The 19,437-nt window shown below is 39.5% G+C and overlaps 1 protein-coding gene across 1 annotated transcript; it reads right to left on the reverse strand.

Moving 5' to 3' along the window:
* Window positions 1-239: 239 nt before the first annotated feature.
* Window positions 240-8,200, reverse strand: B2m (beta-2-microglobulin). Its single transcript, XM_015480712.2, has 4 exons — window positions 8,051-8,200; window positions 2,198-2,476; window positions 1,650-1,695; window positions 240-499 (listed from the first exon to the last, which is right to left on the reverse strand). The coding sequence occupies exons 1-3, from the start codon at window positions 8,127-8,129 to the stop codon at window positions 1,682-1,684; spliced, it is 372 nt and encodes a 123-aa protein (XP_015336198.1). The 5' UTR covers window positions 8,130-8,200; the 3' UTR covers window positions 240-499; window positions 1,650-1,681.
* Window positions 8,201-19,437: the final 11,237 nt, after the last annotated feature.

The following is a 19,437-nucleotide window of genomic DNA, read 5'->3' on the forward strand; positions in this document are numbered from 1 at the left end:
GTGCTTCACCAACAAGATATAAATATATCTTCAGTTATATTTTTTAATCATCTATATTGTGGAGAACTAAAGGTGAATAACTACATCCAGTTAATGAGAGATATATGGAGTTTCCTACAGGATTAAGGCTTGATATATGATCAACTCTTACTTTCAATTATATTTACTAGTTCGTTTGTTTTTTCTATCAGCCCTTCTTGTGGAACTCCAAAATATAAAAATGGCTTTTATGCATAAGGTTTCCAATCAAAGTAGTCATAGATACTTCATTATTTCTTATAAGACACCTACTACCCAAATGTTAGTCTATAATTTCTGAATTTTTTTCTGGACACCAGGGAGAGACAAACACAAGGATAGTTCCTAAAGTAGAATTATTAAGAAGACTACTGTTACATCATTGCAACTTCCTATGTGCATAAAGTGTATTTGCATGTCAACTTGAGAAAGAAAGAAAATAATTCGAAATTAGTCCAGTCCAAATAAAGCATCTTCAGTCCTGAAAGAAAGAAAAAAGAAAAGGAAAAAAATTTGTGAATGCATTTACTTTATTTGGATTACAGATCCCACCATCAATTTGTCTAACTTCTTCAGTGTAGGTCACCTTTTTAGAAGTGGCTACAGAAAATTTTCAAAACCCATTACAAAGAACATATCCCAGTAATTTATTCTATCGGTGCTCCCAAAATCTTAGAGGAAAGAATTCTAATATTAGAGTTTATGTCCTGGCTTTGCCATTTAATAACTGTATGACTGTGCAGATAACCCAACTTCTCTTAAATAAATTTTTATGTCCTAAAGATAATAGATTTGAATGGGTTTTCAGCATCAAGATATCCTGGGCAGTAAAATTTCATTGAAAAGCTGAATTTTCTACCACTACTGGAATGCAGCTGAAGATATCAAGAAGTCAAAGTTTCTCCTTCTTTCATGCTTCTAGAGCTCCTTGTAATTACATCTATTATAGATTTTTACAGGGAATATAAACCAGTCTGTTTCCATTTCTTTCCTCAAGTGGCTAGGAGCTTCTTCAAGGCAAACAGAGTACCCACACACTGAGACTGAACAAGAAACTGAAAGAATAGGACATCTGCAGAACTGTGTCACCCCTCTCTTCTGGATGAAGAACAAAACAACTGCTATGTGTTTTTTGTTTTTCTTTTGAGATGAGGTCTCTCACTAAATTGCTGAGGCCAGTTTCAAACGTGCAATCTTCTTGCCTTAGCCTCCTGAGTAGCTGGAGATTACAGGCATTCACCACCATGTCCAGTGTGAGAATAATTCATTTTTGAGGTCTTTTTCTATGCAGAAACGCCTGATATGAAAATGACAGAAGAAAGATCAAACCCTTGCAGGTGGTGTGGGTAATCAGCTGCCTCTATCCAGCCACATCTCACTGGCAGCTCCTCTGTCTTCCTGTTACAGGGTCAGTGATGCTGACAGAGTCACACCTGGGACCACAGGCCTTCCTCATGCCATTCCACAGGAGAAAGGAATATGACCCAGGAATGTGACTCAAAGAATTCTTTACCTGCTAACATGCTACCTTAGTTAATGTCCTCCATACAGTGAAGATTATCATGTTAGAGTTGTCTCTAAATAGTCCCTAGGATAATAAACAAAAACATTTCTTAAAGTCAAAAACCCACCTCTGTGTTGTTGGTTAGTCCCAGGATGCTGGTTAGTTGTCTCGGTCTATGAAAAAGAAAATGGGAAACATTAAGCTTTACTTTTTAAGGTACTATGTACTAACAAATGTCCCAAACTGTGTAGCTTTGAACTCTTGTAGACCCAATCCTGCCTACTGGCCTCAGAGCCAAACCCAGCCAGTATTAAAGGAGTCCGGGTTTCTAGGTGTCAGGACAGTGGGATTTATAGGCGAAGACCTGTGCCTCTCTGTGATGCTTCTTGGTGCCAAGTGTCCATAAGGCTGCCAGAAAAGCTAGAGGAAGCCAACAGTGGTAAGAAGCACTGGGAGTGCTGCTGCTACTCCCTGCTCTCACTACGAGGACCCCACTGGCTCAGGGAATATGCCATGCAGAAGTCTCTCAGAAGGTGCCACTCATCAGTGCTTTAGAAACACTCCCTGACAATCCCAGTATACAATTTTTTTTTTTTAAATACAGAAAAAGCTTTAAGCTGTGACTCTACTTAGGAATAACTTTCAACAGCTAAGGAAAAAAACCTGAAAACTTACCCCACTTCACTATCTTGGGCTCCTTCAGAGTTTCATGTGTAACTCTGCATGCGTATTCATCTTTATCATTGGGGGTGAATTCAGTGTGCACCAGAAGATAGAAGGACCAGTCCTTGCTGAAAGAGAGGTCCGACTGCTCGACTTTTTCTATCTTCTGTCCGTTTTTCAACAGATCTATTTGAATCTGGGGTGGATGAAACCCAGATACGTAGCAGTTGAGGAAGTTCGGTTTTCCATTCTCAGCTGGGTGCCGTGTATAAACTTGAATTTTCGGAGAACCTGAGAAACATCAGGGAAAGACAAAATAAATTTGTCAAGAGTATTTTACTTGGAGCTAACTCGGTCTCAAGTTAGGCACCAAAGGTTAAATTTGACCTATTTGTCCGGATGCCATTTCCACTCTGGCCAAATGAGTTTCTACTCTCCCAATAGGCTACTCTATTTCGTGAAACAGAGTAGAACTTACTATGTTTCCCACATAATTGTTCTCTATATGCTTTTTGAGTTTTGTTTGTTGGCTTGTTTGGTTTTGGTCTGGTTTTGTTTTCTAGCTGATTTCTACCAGTATCTTTGGTTACTGGAAATTATTTTAAAGAAACATTCTGGGCAGCTCTCAAGAATATTTAATGTCCTCTCAGTACCCATTGAATTTCTTAATACATCACTCAAGGTCCCAACCTACTTTTCAAACTTCATTTCTCATTTAATATACCCTGCATAGAAGCTACATCAAATTATTCACGCTGTTGTACACTACTTCAACCCCTTACATTTTCTTTCCTATGTTTACCCACTTCCTTTTTGGTTCCTGCTTCTGCCTACATCTATGCCCATCTGACTTCCTAATGTATAATAAGTGTCTAGTACAGTGACTAGCACACAGCAATTGCTCTGTAAGTAGCAGAAGTTATTATTATTACCTCCTTGCTCAGCTTCCTATGCAAATCAAGCCAACATATGTTGAGACCAAACATAACCTGTTTATTCCTGCCCAGTGTTTATATGTCAAATCTCTGATTACATGAGCTAGAAAACAAAGAAACAAAAATGACTAAGTCCCTAAGCAAATTCGCAAGACCCTGTCTCAAAATTAAAAAAATATAAAGGACTGGTGATGTAGCTCAGTGGTAAAGCTCGCCTGGGTTCAATTCCCAGTTTAAAAAAAAAAAAAATTAGCCGGATGCAGTGGTGAGCCTGCCTATAATCCCAGCGGCTCAGGAGGCTGAGACAGGAGGATCTGAGTTCAAAGCCAGCCTCAGCAACTTAGCAAGGCACTTAGCAACTCAGAGAGACCCTGTCTCTAAATAAAATATATTTTTTAAAAAGTCTGGGGATGTGGCTCAGTAGTTACGCATCCCTGGGTTCAATCCCTAGTATCAAAAACCAAAACAACAACAACAACAAAAATTAAATGCCTACAAGAGTTGGTTTTATCCCCAATACCAACACCACAAAGAAATAGAAAAAAAGCAAAAAAGCATTTATTTTGTTCAGGGGTCAGAACACAACTTCATCCTGCCCAGAATTCTCTCTTTGAATGAAGCAGGCAGAATTTTGCAAGAATATCACTATAATGTCTTCTAGGATAAAGACAATATCGAGCTAGGTTTGAATTTGGCCAAGATCTGTGGGCTCAGTCACTTACTAGCCTTGTGACTTCGGGAGAATTACTTAAGTTTCCAAAGCTTAACAGAAAAATTAATCCATGCCTACAGTAAAACAAAAAAACTCACATACAAACATGGGGAAAATAGATCTTTAGAGGCAATCAACATTGAATATTTCTTGTGTATTTTCCAGAAATGAACTAGGTATCTTCTTTGGAATTTTTCAAAATGACTTTTTTACTGGTACTTTATAATTATACATAATAGTGAGATTCATTATGCTATATATTGGTATTAGCACATAATATAATTTGATCAATCCAGGGCAATCCCTATTGGGTCCTTTCAAACCCTATGTGAGCTGTCTCTTTTCTTCTCACTTGAAAAAAATCTTACTCTTTTATATTCACTCTTACTTGTCTTTGGATTTCATTCTTCAAAATCTTGAGACAAGAAGTTGAAGTCTCTGGCAGGGAGCTAGGATCAGCTGTAACATTACATACAGCAGCAGAGGCTGAAAATCTCATTTCATCTTTTGGGGGTTTGTCCAGGATTCTTGGAAGGCATGATCCCTGCCTAATGTATACCTGACCAATCACCCACCAACGGTAACCATGGATCCCTGATACACAAGATATCAAGCTACAAATGGCCGTACAGATGGAATCCAAGATGAACTCCCCATCTACCAGGGACCCTTAGATAGGCTCCCATAGGAAGTAACCAGAGTGGTCATCACCCCTATCCCTAATGGCAGTTAGGGGCTCTTCTTCAGAGGGAGGAAATGAATAAGATAGAATAGGATAGATAGGATGGATGGATAGATAGATAGATAGATAGATAGAAAGAAAAACAGGCAGTTAAGAAAATGGGCCCCTGAAAAAGAGGTTTCTCTACATGAATAGGCTACTCCATGAAATATAGGAACATTCCAAACATTCCAGCCAACTCCTTTGTTCCAGAACAGTGGGAAAAATGAGATGGGCCAGATCTGAGTGAAGGTTACAGACTTAAGGGCTAACCAATAATAGCCTTAGCACTTTTCCTGATTAGCACAGAAATTGATCAATGCCCCTACCCCTTGACTAGTACACTTAAGTGGCAACCCCTATCGGGTCCCCTCTCGGCCTGTAGGAGCTATGTCTCTTTTCTACTCACTTCAATAAATCCTACTCTTCAATACTCAAAAAAAAAATTTTTTTTGATCCATCTCATTCCCCAGTAACTTTTCTTTCCCTCCCTCTGAATATATGTATATCATATATATACGTGTGTGTATATGTGTATGTGTGGTGTGTGTGTGTGTGTGTGTGTGTATATATATATATATATATATATATATTTTAGAGACAGGTTCTCACTAAGTTGCTTAGGACCTTGCTAAGTTACTGAAGTTGGCTTTGTACATTCAATCCTCTTGCCTCAGCTTCCCAAGGCACTGGGATTATAGACATGTGCCACCCTGCCTGGCATTCTTCCTTCTATTTTCATGAGATTCCATATTCTTGCTCTGAATATGAGAGAAAAGATTTGAACCTTAATTTTCTGAGTCTAACTTATTTCAGTTAGCATGATGTTCTCCAAATTCCATCCATTTCCCCACAAATAACAATTTCACTTTTGTGTGTGTGTCTGAGTAAAACTCCATTGTGTATGTATGTAGGTATAGTGTACCAGAAAATGTGGGGTGTGTGTGTGTGTGTGTGTGTGTGTATCTCACTGAGTTGCTTAAGGCCTTGCTAAATTGCTGAGGCATCAACCACCTGCCCTGCACCATTCATAGTCCTTTTTTTTTTTTTTTTAATTCCTGGTCTTTTAAGGAATCTCCATACTGCTTTCTAAAGTGGTTGTACTAATTTGCATTCCCATCAACAATGTATCAGTGTATATTTTCCCTCACATACTCACAGCAATTTTTATTTCTTTTTTTAATTTTTCAGTACTGGGGATAGAACCCAAGGGCACTTTAGCAATGAGTTACACCCCCAGCTCTTTTTAAGTTGCTGAGGGCCTTGGAAAGTTGCTGGTGCTGGCCTCTGATCTTCCTGCTTCAGCCTCCTGAGTCACTGAGATTATAGGCATGGGCCACCATGCCCAGCTGTTCTGTGTATTCTTGGTGATTGCCATTCTAACTGAGATGAGATGAATTCTCAGTGTTTTTGTTGTTGTTGTTTGTTTGTTTAGTCGTAGATGGACATCATACCTTATTTTCTTTATTTTTATGTGGCACTGAGGATCAAACCCAGTGCCTCATGCATGCTAGGCAAGTGTGCTACCACAGAGTTACAACCCCAGCCCTCTCAGTATACTTTTGATTTGCATTTCCCTGATTGCTAAGTATGTTGAATATTTTTTCATATGTTAGCCATTTGTATTTGTTCTTTTGAGAAATATCTATGTAGATCATTTACCCATTTATTAATTGGGCTATTAGCTTGCTTATTGTTTTTGGTGTTTTTTGAGTTCTTTATATATTCAGAATAAGATTTTTAAATGTCAGGTTGCTATTTTTTTAAATGACACCTATCATCACTGGATACATTATTCTTTATTTTGTAAGTAAATTTTATTCAAATTAATTACCATTTTCTTATGATCAAAACACTGTTTTACAGGGGATTTGTAAGGGAAAAAGTTGAGAAGTTCCAATTTGTCACCGAGTATTTAAAAAGCGCACAAAATCCTGGGTGTCCGGATGAGTCTTGGTAACCATCTTGAATTACCCTTACCTCCCTGACTTTGACCAATAGTCACGTTTTCAAAACTGAAAGTGGAGGCTTCCTATATCTTGGAAAGAACCAGGCAAGTTGCCAAAAAGGAAGCTCTCTATGAAGAAAAGGCAAGGAGGGCCCTTGATCACCCATCTTGCTTCAGAGAACTTAACACAGGAAGATGAGGAGGCAGGTTTCTGAAAAAACGGTCACACCCAGCCCCATGAAGGTTCATGTCTGTAATCCCAGCGACTGGGAAGGCTGAAGCAGGAGGATTGCAAAATGGAGACCAGCCTCAGCAATTTGGCTACGCCCTAAACAATTTAGCAGTACTGTGACTTTAAAATGTAAAGTAAAAAGGGCTGGGTATGTAACTCAGTGGTAAAACACCTCTAGGGAAGAAAGTGGAGAGGGAAGACGAGAAGAGGGAAGAGAAGGAGAAAAAGAAAAAGAAAAAAAGATGGGTTACAACCAAAATGCCTAGCTACCTACCACAAAGGCACTGGTCAGGCTCAATTTCAATCCTAATTGTTATTTATCGCCTGTGATTAAGTGGCTTAAAATTTTGGTGCCCCGAGGTCGACCCCAGAAGCTTCGTGAGGCCCTAAGCAAGTTAGCAAGCCCCTGTCTCTAAATTAAAAAACAAACAAACAAACAAACAAAAAAAAACAGAAAGGTCTAGGGATATAAGGTTAGTGATAAAGTGCTCTTAGTTTCAATCTCCAGTACAATCAATAAATAAATCTTGATACCCCAGTTTTCTCAGGTGCTTGATTCGGGTAATCATAGTATTTACATCCATTTTCAAAGTTAATTCACACAGGGCTGAGAGTGTGGCTCCGTGGTAGAGCACTTTCCTGAGCATGCACAATGCCCTGGGTTCAATCCCAAACACCGTTGAAAAAAAAAAAAAAAAAAAGCAACACTGATATAAAGTATGTACAGTCCTGATTATAAAAACTACCTGTAATAACGGGTAGCTTTTAGAATTATTAATAAAGCAACAAGTAATGAGAACAGCGTTTGCGCGCCTTGGTTTGGTGCCACTGGATCATTAGAAGAAAGTGTACCTAGCCGGGCGCTTCCAGTCTGAAGGAAGCAGAGTTGTCGCGGTTTGTCTTCCCGTGGGTTGTGTCTTCCACGTACCCCAGACACCGGTTTCCACTCATTCACAGCCCCCAACTCCGTGTCTCTGGGACTGGCCTATTCGCCCCATCCTACCGCTGCGCTCCGGGAGCCAGAGGAGGTGCGAAGTGGGGAGGAAAACCCTCTCCATCTCGGGGGGCTCTAAAACTTACCCAAACCCGCAAACTCGGTCAAGATCCACCTTGTCCCAGCAGCCAGAGGTCTCCCTCGATCCTCGAGCAAAGGAGCAAGAAGTAGGCGTTCTGGGCTTTCACTCCCTTCCTAATCCCCCGCCACGCCACGATTTACGCAGAGACCGAGCCCTGGTCCCCACTCTGGGAAGAACTTGGAGTTAGAGTTAAGAGACTGCCAAAGGGTCACAGAGGGTGGTGTTAAGAAGAGACACTTACGCGGGTCAGCGTCCAGACCGGTCAGAAAGAGTAGCATGAACAAGGCCAACGCCACCGCCACCGCCACGGAGCGAGACATTGCGACTCCAGCAAAGTCAAACGCAAAATGCAAGCCCGGCGGGGCGCGTCCACTTAAATTCCTTGAGCACACAGCCAATCAGGACCCGGCCCGCGGGGCGCGTCACCAGTCTCCTAGCTTGCGACGCCAGGCCAGGTTAGAGAGAGGGATTTTCCCCTTTTCAGTTTCATTTTCTCATAAAGTCTCGTGATGTTTAGAATGGCAATAGGTTGGACTGTACATAGACGTCCTCTGATCTGGGGTACGCGCCTCGGTTTGGGGTATCAGGCCACCCATCCTAGATTCTGGCTGGAAGTGCCTTTATCCAGGGCCCTTCCAGAGATGCTAAAAGATTTGCTAACTGTGCCCCTGTCAGTGAAAAACCTAGAACCTGATGTTTTCATTCTTGGAAAATGATGTCCAGAAAGATTAAGAGCGCTAAGCAGTGACCGACAGAACTCAAACTTTGGTTGATAACTACAGCCCAGGAATACATTGGGAGGTTTCAGGATTCTCTGCTCAAGGGGTTAAAAAAAAAAAAAAATCAGGAACCAGAGAACTGTTCAGATCTAGGACTTTTCTTGCTTCTTGAAAAGGTTTAGGGAAGAGGTTTTGTTTGTTTTTTTATTGGGGATTGAACCCAGGGGATCTTTACCACTGAGTCACATTCCCAGCCCTTTTTATTTTTTAAATTGAGACAGGATTTCACTGAATTGCTTAAGGCCTCACTAATTGTTAAGGTTGGCCTTGAATTTGAGACCCTTCTGCCTCAGTGTTTCTAATCCATAGGATTACAGGTGAACCACCACACCCCGCTGGGAAAAGTTTGTTTTTGGAAAGTTCTGTGCAGAGAACTTCCTTCTTGAATCTTCACTATTGTTTAGGTAACTTTCTTTGTTCAGTTGATTTGTGTGTATAGGGGTTGGGGTTGGGGTTGGGGTGGTGACCACTGACAGTAAAAGTAATAACTACTTAGAGCTGGAGAGTTTCCAGATCTCTTCAGGTATTTCATTACCTTGGCATTACCAACCTACACAACAGTGCTTGGGCCATAGTAGGTATTCTGTAAACTGAATGAGTGAATCCATTAATAAACTTTAGGTCATAGAATTATCCCTATTCATTTTATGGACAGGGAAAATAAAGGCTAAGAGGATGTCCAGATTCCCTTGGCATTCATGTTTTATTCACTTAGAAGACCAGAGCCTGGGCAATTTTAGTGAAACTTTGAATTGCATCTGCCATAGGTCCAAGAAGAAAGTTCACCCCTGACAGTAAGAGCATGACAATGATGAGCAAACTAAGAAAACCTATACTCTAAGATAGTATGAATAAGTGAGCAAGGAGAGGTGTCACACACCTGTAATCTCAGTGACTCAGGAAGCTGAAGCAGGAGGATATCAAATTCAAGGCCAGCCTCAGCAATTTAGGGAGGCTCTCATCAACTTGGTGAGACCCTGTCTGAAAATAAAAAATACCAACAATGGGGATGTGACTCAGTGGTTAAGCACCCCTGGGTTCAATTCCCAGTACCAAAAAATAAAATGAAATAAAATAAATAAGGTAATGCCATTACAAGGGGCCAAGTCCACACTAGTCTTTACAGAGTAGAACATTGAAAGGAGGAAGTGGACCATGGACACCAAGAGTAGCCCATATCTTGGAAATCCCCATAGTGTCAGTTTAAAGGGAATTGATTGCACTGGGCTTCCCCAAGGAGAAGAACAAATAACTTCTGGATTTCTTTTATAATATTTTTTTAACTTTAAATAATCCCTATTGTCGAGGTCATGTCTAAACTAGAGAAAGTGGAATACTCTCCACAGATTTAAGGTAATGAGATAATGCACAGAGAGATCCTTTAACAGTGGCCTAGCATATAGTAGTGTTCGGTAATGTTTAATAAGAACTATAATTATTAATGTTATTTCACTAGTTTTCCTATCAGCTCTTTTTGAAATACAAGAATAATTGTAATGTATGAAGTTATGAGTTAACACACCACCCTCCCAACATCACCCTTTAAAAATCTCATTTAAGATGCTTAAAGACTAAAATATTAGTGTTGAATTGTACTGGAAAACTGTAGTGTTGAATTGTACTAGAAAAATGCTTTAGGAATATAGAAAAGGACAGGGTTTTGTTTGTTTTCTTGCCTCCAGTTTCTTTTTTTCTATGTCACAGAAAAATACTAAACTTAAAATTCATTAAAGATAGATTCTGGTATATTCACTTAGGAAGCCAATTTAAAAGTCAATTAAAAAAGAACAACAGGGATTGGGGTTGTGGCTCAGCAGTAAAGCGTTTGCCTAGCATGTGCAAGGCCCTGGGTTCGATCCTCAGCACCAAACAAAAATAAATAAAATAAAGGTATTGTGTCCAACTACAACTAAGAAATAAATATTTAAAAAAAAAAAAAAAGACTGGCACTAAGGAACATGCCTATAGTCAGAGCTATATGAGAGGCTGAGGTCACTTGAGCCCAGGAGTTTAAAGTGGATCTGGGCAACCAAGTGAGACCCTGTCTTAAAACAAAAACAAAGAGCCATAGGAAAGACAGAGAAAATTTTGTTTCTCAATCTTCTGAATGTGGGAAATCTCTGTATTTTTCTTGGATTTTCATTTATGACATTCTTCAAATAGTGAGGATGAAAAGAGAATAAAACTATTTTTTTTTAAAAAAAGAGCACTGTTTTCTTGGTGGGGAGCAAACTTTGGAAATGTACAAACATGACAATTGAAGAGTGTTATTACCTGGGAGACTAACAGATGGCTTGTGTGTGTGTGTGTGTGTGTGTGTTTTGCCTGTATGAATTTCTTTAAAACTTTTTGCAGGGGCTGGGGATGTGGCTCAAGCGGTAGCGCGCTCGCCTGGCGTGCGTGTGGCCCAGGTTCGATCCTCAGCACCACATACAAACAAAGATGTTGTGTCCGCCAAAAGCTAAAATTAATATTTAAAAAATTTAAAAAAAAAACTTTTTGCAGTGAACATTTATACACAATGGAGTATTACTCTGCATTAAAAAATGACAAAATCATGGAATTTGCAGGGAAATGGATGGCATTAGAGAAGATTATGCTAANAGCCAGCCTCAGCAACTTAGTGAGGCCCTATGTCACATAGCAAGACCCTGTCTCAAAATGAAAAAAATAAAAAATAAATGTTGGCAAGAATGCAGAAGAGTCAGAATGCTCATGCACTTCTAGTAAGAAGGTAAAATGGTATAAACACTTGGAAAGCAATTTGATAATTTTTTTAAAAGTTAAACATACACTGGCCTTTAGACCCTGTCATTCCATTTAAGGTATGTGCCAAACAGAAAATGAAAGCATGTCTGTACAATGACTTGCACATACATGTTCATAGCAGCTTTATTTTTAATAGCCATAAACTAGAAGCAATCCAAACAGGTATCAACAGGTGATGGATAAACACATTGTAATGTACATCTATACAATAGAATTCTACCAGCAATAAACAAAAATTGAACCATTGAGACAACAACATGAATGAAATTATGCTGAGTAAAAGAAACAAGAGTACAATTGTATGATTCTGTTTAAATGAAACTCTAGAAAAGATAAGCTAATCTAATAATGACAGAAAGCAGTTAAGTGGTTTCCAATCAATGGGCAAGGAGGGAGCAGAAAAAACAGGAAGAAATTTTCAGGATGATGGATTTGTTCATTATGTTATGTTTGATAATGGTTTCAGAAGTGTGTACATATGTTATAATTTATTGCATACTCTTTTTTTTTTTGCAGTGTTGCGAATTGAATCATAGTACACAAGTGCTCTACCACAAAGCTACATCTCCAGCCATTTTTTTTTTTTTTTGGTTTGTTTTTGTTGAGTTTTTAATTTTTTTGAGACAGGGTCTCACTAAGTTGCTCAGGATGGCCTCAAACTTTCATCCTCCTGCCTCAGTCTAATGAGTAGCTGGGATTAAAGACATGCACGACCATGCCCTGCTCACTTTACATTTTGATTTATTGCATGTCAATTAGAATTGTTTAAAATGTCAACCCCTGGTGGGCACCGTGGTGCACTTCTGTAATCTCAACACTGGAGGCTGAGAGAGGGGAATTTCAATTTCAGTTCAAGATCAGCCACTGCAATTTAGCAAGACCCTGTTCCAAAATAAAAAATAAAAAATGGCTGGGGATACAGCCCAGAGGTAAAGCACCTCTGGGTTCAATCCCCAGTACCCACTCCTACCCCCACCACACAGGCACACACACAAAAAGACAAACCCTGAAAGCACAGATACCTATATTGTGTTAGGCTTAAAAACAAAACAAAACAAAAAAACCCTGAATGGATCTCTGTCAGCAGGTTTTTCTTCTTGTTATTGGTACTAGGGATTGAAACCAGAGGTGCTTAGCCTCTGAGTCACATCCTCAGTCCTTTGTAAATGTTTACTTTGAGACAGGGTCTCACTAAGTTGCTGAGGCTGGCTTTGAACTTTATGATCCTCCTATTTCAACCATCCAAGCCACTGAGATTACAGACATGTGCCACCCCGTCCAGCTCTATCAGCAGTTTTCTGAGCCAGAAAAGCAGGCCCACTAAGACAAAAGTACAAGTATTCATAGGACATTTATGGTGGTCTCTTTCAAATTTTATGTCGTTAAAGTCTTACTATTCAAAGTGTGATCCAAGTATCAAGAGCATCAATAACACCTTGGATCTTTTAGAAATGCAGAACCTTAGGTCCATCCCAGACCCACTAAATCAGAATCACCTTTCAACAACATCCCTGGTGATTCATGTACACACTAAAGTGTGTGAAGCTGCTGGCCCAAACTACACAAAAATCTATATTTCTACATTTACATTTACAGATAAGATAAAAACTCAGGTAAATAAGATACTTGCCCAAACTGGCACTGAGCTGGGATTCAAATGCTAGCCCATCTGATTGCAAACTTTAATGTTTTCCACTAGAAAAATCACACAAACTTGTTGTTAAAAAAAAAAAAAATCACCAGGTATTGCTCATGCCTTTTTCCCATCAACTCAGGAGGCTGAGGCAAGAGGATTGCAAGTTCAAAGCCAGCCTCAGCAACTTAGTGAGGCCCTAGGTCACTTAGCAAGACCTTGTCTCAAAATGAAAGAAATAAAACATAAAAAGGACTAGGGATGTGGCTCAGTGGTTAAGTGTCCCTGGGTTAAATCCCTGGTTAAAAAGAAAAAATCAAGTAGTACAAAAGTATAAAATCCTTAATTCCCCCAAATCCCCTCAATAATAACCAGTTTTAAAGTATTTTTCATTTTTTAATTATAAGTCTGACACATGAGTGTATTTTACCCTTGTAAAAATGCATTCTATTAGAGGTCTACCCAGTAAAAGTGAAATTTGCTGGGCTGGGGCTGTAGCTCAGTGGTAGAGCACCTGTCACCCATGTCTGGGGCATTGGGTTCAATCCTCAGCACCACATAAAAATAAATAAATATATTGTGTCTATTCACAACTAAAAAATATTTTTAAAAAGTGAAATTTGCCTTCAGCTCCTCCCATATCCATCCATGAATGTACATTGTATATAATATGGAAGAAGAGGAGTTTTATTTTTATTTTTTTAAAGAGGGGGGGAGGGAGAATTTTTTAATATTTATTTTTTAGTTTTCAGTGGACACAACATCTTTATTTATTTATATTTATGTGGTGCTGAGGATCGAACCCAGCGCCCCATGCATGCCAGGCGAGCATGCTACCGCTTGAGCCACATCCCCAGCCCTTATTTTTATTTTTGATGGGGCTGGGGATAAACCCAGAGCCTCATACATGCTAAGCAGGCATTCTACTAGTAAGCTATGCCTTTAGTCCTAGAATTTTAAATTTATAATTACAAAGATTATTACTATGGTTCGGTCATTAGAATAATAGCACAAAAGTTTGTGCTCTATTTGTGTAATATGAAATGAATTGTATTCTGCCATCATATATAACAAATTAGAATAAACAAATAAATAACTTAATTAAAAAAAAGAAGAATAGCACAAAAGTAATCAGAGGTAACATCAGTTGTCACCTTGCATAGAGAGAGGGAATAAATGCTGAAGCCAACCCCCTTAACTGCGCAGGGACAACAGGGCTGCCCCAGATGCCAAGAATTGGGAAGAGTCTCTGGGGAAATCTTACCAGTTTCTAAATTACTGGCACAACCTCTCTCTTGTACTTGGGTCTTTATCTCAGTTCCTACCTAAAACTGTAAAATTCTAACTTGGATATTTTCTAGATTGCTTTGGATTCTGTATAGCACTAATAAAAAATGCTGCAGTCTGGCTGGGCACAAAATCACGAGCCACTCAAGCAGGAACAAACTTTATTTCCAAAACTCCCGGGAACACCACGCACGCGCACGCGGCCTTCTCCCAGGACACACCACACCAACCGGCAATCCCTCCTCCGGCAATCCCTCCTACCGCACTTCCCCAACCAATGGGAACTCTCCTGGAGTCCCAGAGAGCTCTAAAGTAGCAGGCCAAGGTGGACAGCAGGGCTCTAATATCCAATTGAATGCACATCTTAACATAATCATTATCATCTCAATGGCTTGCTGGTGTCACCTTTCAACCAAAAATGCCATGCATATTTCCTACTCAGCTATGGCTCTTAGCAAAAAAATCAAGAATCAGCTGAGTGCTGTGGCATATACCTGTACTTCCAGTAACTCAGGAGGCTGATGCAGGAGAACTGCAAGTTCAAGGCAACTTATTGAGACACTGTATCAAAATAAAAGGGCCAGGTATGTAGCTAAGTGGTAGAGCCTTTGCCTAGGATGCACTGGGCCCTGGATTCAATCCCTAGTACTACACACACACACACACACACACACAAAGATGACTCTCCTCCAAACTATTATCTTTTTCATTTAAAAAAATTTTGGGTACTGAGAATTGAACCCGGGGTCCTTTGCTACTGAGCTATATTCAGTCTTTTTCATTTTTATTTTGAGTTGCCTGGGCTGACCTCAAACTTACTATCCTCCTTCTTCAGCCTCCTGAGTCATTGGGATTGCAGATATGTAACACTGTACCCAGCTCTAAACTCTTCCATTAAAAGAGAACTATGAAGAAATCGGGAATAATTATTTAGTAAAGAATCAAAAATTCGAAACAAAATAAACAGCACAAAATGATAAGGGATGTCCACAAAATCCACTCATATACTCAGAAGAACCAGTCAAGGTATGAAGAAGATAGCCAGTAAACATAAAGTTGGTGGGTCTGTAATAATGGTTCTTTATTTCATTGTTTATTATTATCTTAATTACTGTTGCTGTTTAAACTGTAGGTCAACTTGCCACAAATGAGTTTTCTTAAAGATAATTTATCATAAGTCAAATTAGCCAAAAATCTATTATTCTAATGACCAATTACAGTAAAACCTGAGATGGGACTGCCTTCTCTGCACATTCCAATGCTCTGCAGGTGTGGGTGAGATGAGTTCCACCATCTATCCTAAGAAGCCAGGCCATGGCAGTTGGGAAGCGGGCTCAGTGACCATGTACTCAGAGACTAATGGGGGAATAGAAGGTTCCAAAAAATTGGGATATTCGTTGCATTTGGTTATCTTCATTTAATAAAATATAGATATTTCTGGGTCATTACATATAGAACTGACTTCTAATTATCAACATTTTTTTCTCTGTGTTATACTTGGGAATAGGCAGAATAATGCCCTCCTTCAAAGATGTCCAGGTCCTCATCCCTAGAACCTGTAAATTAATTACCTTTCATGGCATAAGGGATTGCAGATATAATTAATCTTAAGGACTTGGGAATGAGATTATCAGGGATTATTCAAGTAAATCTTATGTAATTATATGGGTCCTTAAAATCTGGAGACTTTTTATGACTGTAGTCAGAGGGCAATATGGTAACAGAAGAATGGTCAGAGAGATTGAGTTTACTAGCTATGAAGAGGCCATGAATCAAGGAATGAGGCTGGCCTCTAGAAGCTGAAAAAAAGCAAGGACAGATTCCTCTAGAATCTCCAGAAGGGAAGGTCATTCTGCCAATTCCTTAACTGTAGCTCCATGAAACTTGGACTTTGGATCTACAGAAACATAAGATGACAAAATTGCGTGGTTTTAAGCCACTGAGTTTGTGGAGATTTGTTATAGCAACAATAGAGAACTAATTCACCTCCTTCCCCTTTTCCAGAACCTTGCACATTTGGGTTTGGTTGCCAAGAGCCTAGTTTAGTATAAAAATTTGCCTTTCTAAAATTTAGTTTATCTCTCAGCTAATCCAGAGAATCTCAGCCTCACAGAAAATCTGGACACACTTCTCTACTTTCTAACTACTCAGTTTGGCTTGGTCAGGAGCCAAGTCCTCCCTTCCTCATTCTGTCTGCTATGGTGCTAGGTCAGCCCTGGTGATGTGGGCCCACTATATCAGAATGGTAGACCTCAGCCCCGCTGGCATTGCCATATATGGGCTGTTTCACAGATAATACACTCCAAACAAGCCAGACCACTAGTTCCCTACCTGCTATTGCCAGTGTCAAAAAGGAAGTTAGAGTAAAAGAGGGGCCCAGGATAAAGGTGCCCCAAAGCTTTGGCTTCACTCTTAGCCTGGCCTAAATGCTTCCACAATCTGGTCCCCAAACTGTTCATCTAGTCTCAGGGCTCACAAGGATCATTCAATCATATGACAACTTATTATTGAGAGCCCGCTAGCTGCTAGGCACTGGATAGCACAGGGAAGTTCCTCCCCTGAGGAACACAAAGTCTGTAGTTTATAGACCTATAAATAAATCATGATACAGGACTGCAGCTAGTGCTACCTGGAGGCATTAAGGAGGAGCCAACAGTGGACCTTGGCACCAAGGGATAGAATGTGAACTTTGTCCATTATACTGTGATGCACTGCCAACAAAGCTGGACATTCTTTGGTGTTTTTTGTTTTGTTTTGTTTTGGTGATGGAACCCAGGGCGTCATGCTTACTAGGCAAGCATTCTGCTATTGAATACACCACTGGCCTCTTTAGGTATTTTTTGTTGAACATTTTAGAAAGCTTTTCCAACTAGCTTTGCCTTTTTCTAAGTATAAAATTCATGGCCATAATGCCAAGTTCAGATAAGAATAAAGATAAGAATTAAGATTATCTAGATTATCTGTTATTCTACCTCCCAAGATAACCATTGCTAGTGCATTGGAATGTTTATACCCAGACTTTGCCTATTTATATACAGATGTAAATATGGAGATTTATCTATATTTGGCGTATATATATATAGCTTATACACACACACACACACACACACACACACATACAATCTTCCTGCATATGTTTCTCTGCAAACTGGGATTTTTTTTAACCATATATCATGGACAATGTATCTATTTCTAGAACAATAGAGATCTATATTGTTTATTCATAATTTCATAGTATTTCATTACATGAATATATAATACTTTTTCACCCAATCCTGCATTTGAGATTTTTCTAGATTTTTTCTGTCCACAGATCTGCTTAGGCTTCCTCATGACATTGCAGATAGATTGCAAGAGTATGTTTCAAAAAGCTGGAATAAAAGCTACAGGGCTTCTTATGATCAAAGAAGACCTAAGCCTTGGAAACACCAGAACACCTAGTTCAGTATTGAACTAAAGTCAGCATTTACAAAGGAAAGGAAGGATTAGGCTTCACCTCTCAATAGGTGGAGAAGCAAAAGTTTCATGGTCATTTTTAATTTGCCAGAGGCCAATGGATTGGAGGTCTTGATACAGTGGAAGAACAGTTAACTTGAAAACATTGACCTTAGCTGGAAGAAAACTCAGTTTTTAAACAGAAAATCAGGAGGAGTACACACAGTGGAGTCTGAAATTGGTGGCTGCATGTTCTGCTTTGATAATAAATTCAATATCACTTCTGAAAGATGACTTTCCTTAGATTTATCCTAAATAATAGGGGAGAAAAAGAGCAAGAATAGGAAGGAATATGTTACAGGTACAGTTGTATTGGATATTTAACTGGAAGAGATTGTGGAATCCATCATTAGCATCAAATCCCCACTAAGCAAATGTGGTCATATTCAAGCTCTGCTTAGAGCATTTGAAGCTCATGATCAAAATATTTAAGGAACCAACATTGATAGAATCAATTTCTGGTCAATGAAAAATTTCATGGACATGGTCATGGTGTCAACCATTCAGGTTTTAGGCTAAACCATCCTTTTGAGGATAAGTATTAAAATAGGTCTTTAAAAATGGATCTATTTAACTTGGAAAAAAAGAGAAGGAGATATGCAGTATATGTATCATCCTTGAAGTAAAGAGCAGCGAAACACCAAATCTCCATTCCCAAGAGCCTAGCCAGGTTAAGGGAACAGTAAGAGTGGGCCCAGATCAGAATGTTCAGATAAATATTATACTGAAAGTTCTTGTCGCTCTCTTTCTTATGTGTATTGCAACTAAGGTCAACTAGTGTTATCTGTAGGGAGCTGCTTTCTTGCACACATGCCAGGACAGCTGCACTTTGGAATATTGGCCATATGAGGAACAGAGCAAACTGAGATGTCACTGCTTGTGTAGCCTACCTTTTAGAATCCCTCTCTCTGTGGTAACTGGTAAGGAATTGAAGACACTGTGGCAGGATAAGTGCTACTTATCCAGCTGGCTGCCACTAGACAAGAAAGTCACCATTAGGGATGGAAGTACTATTTTCTGGCAAAAAGCACTGTGAAGGAAGGCGGTGCTATTGTTTAGCTTGTTGCAGCTGGACCTTCCCTGTAGGCATTTTTTTTTTTTAAATATTTATTTATTTTTAGTTTTCGGCAGACACAATATCTTTATTTGTATGTGGTGCTGAGGATCGAACCCGGGCCGCACGCATGCCAGGTGAGCACGCTACTGCTTGAGCCACATCCCCAGCCCCCCTGTAGGCATTTTTTTAAAATTTTTATTGTTGGTTGTTCAAAACATTACATAGTTCTTGACATATCATATTTCACACATTTGATTCAAGTGGGTTATGAACTCCCATTTTTACCCCGTATACAGATTGCAGAATCACATCGGTTACACATCCACTGTTTTACATATTGCCATACTAGTGTCTGTTGTATTCTGCTGCCTTTCCTATCCTCTACTATCCCCCCTCCCCTCCCCTCCCATCTTCTCTCTCTCCCCCATCTACTGTAATTCATTTCTTCCCCTTGTTTTTTTTCCTTTCCCCTCACTTCCTCTTGTATGTAATTTTGTATAACAATGAGGGTCTCCTTCCATTTCCATGCAATTACCCTTCTCTTTCCCTTTCCCTCCCACCTCTCGTCCCTGTTTAATGTTAATCTTCTTCTCATTCTCTTCCTCCCT

The sequence above is a fragment of the Marmota marmota genome, unplaced genomic scaffold (genome assembly GCF_001458135.2).
Source record: "Marmota marmota marmota unplaced genomic scaffold, marMar, whole genome shotgun sequence".
In the NCBI taxonomy this organism is placed as follows: domain Eukaryota; kingdom Metazoa; phylum Chordata; class Mammalia; order Rodentia; family Sciuridae; genus Marmota; species Marmota marmota.

Bases quoted from the DNA above. Each gene is read 5' to 3' on its own strand.
- B2m (XM_015480712.2), bottom strand. From the start codon at position 8,129: ATGTCTCGCTCCGTGGCGGTGGCGGTGGCGTTGGCCTTGTTCATGCTA. The intron at 2,477-8,050 runs GTAAGTGTCTCT...GATGTTTCTCAG, and splicing joins CGGTCTGGACGCTGACCCGC to GTTCTCCGAAAATTCAAGTT.